Here is a 1,652-nt window from a genome sequence, read left to right as displayed (position 1 = left end):
ATTTTTTTACAGTGGTCCTAACACTCTTTCGTAAAAAGTGACAAAAGCTCAAATCTAAAATCCTAACAGGAGTTTCGGTCGTTGCGGAGCCTTTTTGACCCTGGCAGGCTGCCGTCCTGAAAGCACAATATGGAGATCGTCGTCTGTCCGAAGTTTTGACAAGACGAACTTTTAGAAAGAATATGTTTTGGATACTTCTGACAGCCGACATCCCGACGCAACTTTTTCCTCCCCTTCATGGACGTCAGATGAAATGGAAAAAAGTGACATTAAAATGTAAATAGTTGTGACGGACAGCTTTGCGTTAGCCGGGCTAGCACGTCTTGTTGAATCGCGCAGCGGTTGAAGTGAAGTTTACGTGTCGTTACAGAGAAACAGCCGGACAAAGTTGGCCTTTAAATAAGTTTGTCGCTCGTGTGAACATGTTGCGTTTTCTGCGGTACTGTTTCAGCCACTGCCTCCACGCAGCAATGACCCGGCTGGAGGAGGTCAACGGGGAGGTGAGCGTGTGGTCGTCGGTCCGGTGGCTCGGCTACCTGTCCGGTCTGAGCCTGCTCGTGTCCATCTGTTTGGGTCTGTATGTGCGCTGGGAGCACACCGGGGAGTCTGTGCTGCTTGTTCTTTGTGTTTTGGCTCTGCTCGGTCTCGCTGTAGCGAGTGTGCTGTACTATTACTACAGCATGGAGAGGGTCAGCTTCTTCCTGCTCCACCTGTGCTACGGCTTCCTGCTCGGGCTGCTCTGCTTCCTCAACTCGGCCGCCCTGGAGAGAGACGTCAAGGAGCAGGCAGCCAACTACCTGTTACTGCTCAGCGTCGGCCTCCGGACTCTGTGGGCGCTGCTGGAGCGGCTGCTCGGACGTACCCGGTACCGCCCCGCCTTCCTCACCTTGGCGGAGCGCTCGGAGCTGGTGGGCTTCGCCGCGGCCAGCACGGCGCTGCGGGTCCAGCAGAGCTTTAGCGTCGCGGTGCTGCTGGTGGCGCTGGCCGCGGTCATGATCGTCCTCCGGGTGAAGGTTTTCCTGGCTCTTCCGAACCTCGTCTGCTTCGCGTCCATCACCGGCGCCCTGTTTGTGAAGTCTTTGAACGTCACCACCAACCCGTTCGCCCTCTCCTGCTTCTTCAGCCTGCTGATTTGCGACCCTCTGCTGGATTTCTGCTTCAGTGGGCTGACCTTGACCGAGCGCTGGCAGTCCCTCCTGAGGTCCAGGGCTCTGTGGCGCCGCCTGTCCCTCCTGCCCCTGCTGCTGGTGGAGGTGGCCTTCACCGTCCTGGCTGCTCAGAAACTCTCAGAGCCGGATTCGGGGTACCTGGTGATCCTGGGCTTTGTGTTGTTGGTGCTCTTCTGGGTTGTCTTCCACATGGTGTTCTTCCTCACTGCGTGGGGCTTCCACACCAAGCTCAGTGACTGTCAGAGACTGTATCCGTCCCATGGACTGGAGGACACCAGCATGGACAAGGTCATGGCCTCTAAGGGCATGAGGCACTTCTGTCTCATCTCTGAGCGCCTGCTGGCTCTTGCTCTGGCGTCAACTATTGCTGTTGCTGCTCTGTGCTGGCAGGTAAGCTCAACAAGAAGGTGATCTGAAAGAGTAACTTACCCCAAAATTAACTTTTTTAGCTGATAAACTGTCTAGAATGTGTCTAAAATGTTA

At 55.3% G+C, this 1,652-nt stretch overlaps 1 protein-coding gene across 1 annotated transcript in view; it reads left to right on the top strand.

The window, feature by feature from the left end:
* Positions 1-82: 82 nt before the first annotated feature.
* Positions 83-1,652, top strand: part of tmem168b (transmembrane protein 168b) — a 10,972-nt gene continuing 9,402 nt past the window's right edge. The window contains exon 1 of the mRNA XM_014030977.1: positions 83-1,559. Within this exon, the coding sequence (XP_013886431.1) occupies positions 423-1,559 (1,137 nt within the window). The 5' untranslated portion in view covers positions 83-422. The remainder of the gene's footprint in view (positions 1,560-1,652) is intronic.

This window comes from Austrofundulus limnaeus, unplaced genomic scaffold (genome assembly GCF_001266775.1).
Source record: "Austrofundulus limnaeus strain Quisiro unplaced genomic scaffold, Austrofundulus_limnaeus-1.0 Scaffold1152, whole genome shotgun sequence".
Lineage (NCBI taxonomy): Eukaryota > Metazoa > Chordata > Actinopteri > Cyprinodontiformes > Rivulidae > Austrofundulus > Austrofundulus limnaeus.
This window is presented reverse-complemented; position numbering and strand designations above follow the sequence as displayed.